Below are 1,334 nucleotides of genomic sequence, written 5' to 3'. Positions count from 1 at the left end.
CAGGCTTTGATTTATTTCTTTATACACTTGTTTTGTTTTGTTTTTTTTTCTTGTTTTGAAGATTTTTTTTTTTTAATCCACAGTTTTAATATTTCTAAAAAGCTGACCACAACATCAATATCAATATTTGAACACTGAGGTAATAGTTTGCCGCATGACACATGACTTCCAAGTCCTAGACTCCTCCAGGAATTTCCTGAGAGTGCATGTGTTTCTTTGTTGCTGTATTTAGTTGATTCTTTTTTTTTCTTTTTTTTTTTAAACAAAATGTTTTTCTCTTGACAGTGTCATTGTACGTGGATAATCTGCAGTTGCTGGAAATGGCATCATTCATATTTCTTGTTTATGTCATATTTCAGTAGTGTGTTAGACCGTTGGGTGAGTGTGGAATGAGATGCACAGATGCCCCTTCTCTTATGTTGCATAGTGATCAAAACTTCCAAGATATTCGAGGGCGGCCTGGTAGCAAAACCGGTATTCATCCTGTATGGAAAGAAAAGAAACATTATCAAGGAGATGCAGTGAAATGTATCGTCTTCACATTTCATGATACCCTGAGGTGAAGCAATCATAAGACACCTGTCTCAGTGGACCCCCTTATCTCTTCCACATACTTCTCATAATAGAAAAGTCTCATATTTCTGAGGGTCTACAATTGTTTCTCCCTAAGTCTCCTCAAAAGCTTTCAAGCTGAAATGTCTCATTGATAAAACACCCAGGTCTGCTAGTCAGTGTCTCACCTCAGTTTGTACCATGGCAGGTCGCTGTGTTCGCAGCATTTTGACTGTCTGGAAGATGTCCACTGCTCCCTCATAGCGCATCCTCTCCAAAACAATACTGAGTGTGATGAAGACACCGGTCCGACCCACGCCCGCACTGTCACAGGGAGAGAGAGAGAGAGAGAGAGAGAGAGAGAGGAAAGCAGAGGCAGAGAAAGATACTTAGACAACAGGCAAAGTTTCAATGTTTTACTCCAGCCTGAGTAGTCTGAATTATATATTATGGTACAATGACTGCCATGAAGTCCACCAAACAAGCAAAGCCAGGCCAAAAAAAGAGCCATGATTGTGTAGGTACAAGTGCAAACAATTATTGTTGGCTGTGCATTCTAAAACCCAAGTCCTAACCTGCAGTGGACAGATATAGGCCCATCTTGTCCAAATTGCTCCTTGGTTTTGTGCACCTGCCCGATGAAGTCGATGAAACCTTCTCCTGATTTTGGCACACCCTGCTCAGGCCAATCAGTGAACTGGAACTGCCTGACTGTCCTGGACTGCCCATCCTTTGGTGCGAGTAAGACAGGTGCAAGTTACTGAACAGTGTCACAGCTAACA

General features: G+C 41.6%; 1 protein-coding gene across 1 annotated transcript in view; it reads right to left on the bottom strand.

Annotated features, from left to right (window-relative positions):
* Nucleotides 1-414: 414 nt before the first annotated feature.
* The window catches only part of ptprsb (protein tyrosine phosphatase receptor type Sb), a 41,933-nt gene continuing 41,013 nt past the window's right edge, over nt 415-1,334 (bottom strand). The window contains exons 34-36 of the mRNA XM_030774663.1: nt 1,128-1,282; nt 741-876; nt 415-483 (exon numbers count right to left, since the gene is read on the bottom strand). Of these exons, the coding sequence (XP_030630523.1) occupies nt 415-483; nt 741-876; nt 1,128-1,282 (360 nt within the window). The remainder of the gene's footprint in view (nt 484-740; nt 877-1,127; nt 1,283-1,334) is intronic.

This window comes from Chanos chanos, chromosome 5 (genome assembly GCF_902362185.1).
Source record: "Chanos chanos chromosome 5, fChaCha1.1, whole genome shotgun sequence".
Lineage (NCBI taxonomy): Eukaryota > Metazoa > Chordata > Actinopteri > Gonorynchiformes > Chanidae > Chanos > Chanos chanos.
This window is presented reverse-complemented; position numbering and strand designations above follow the sequence as displayed.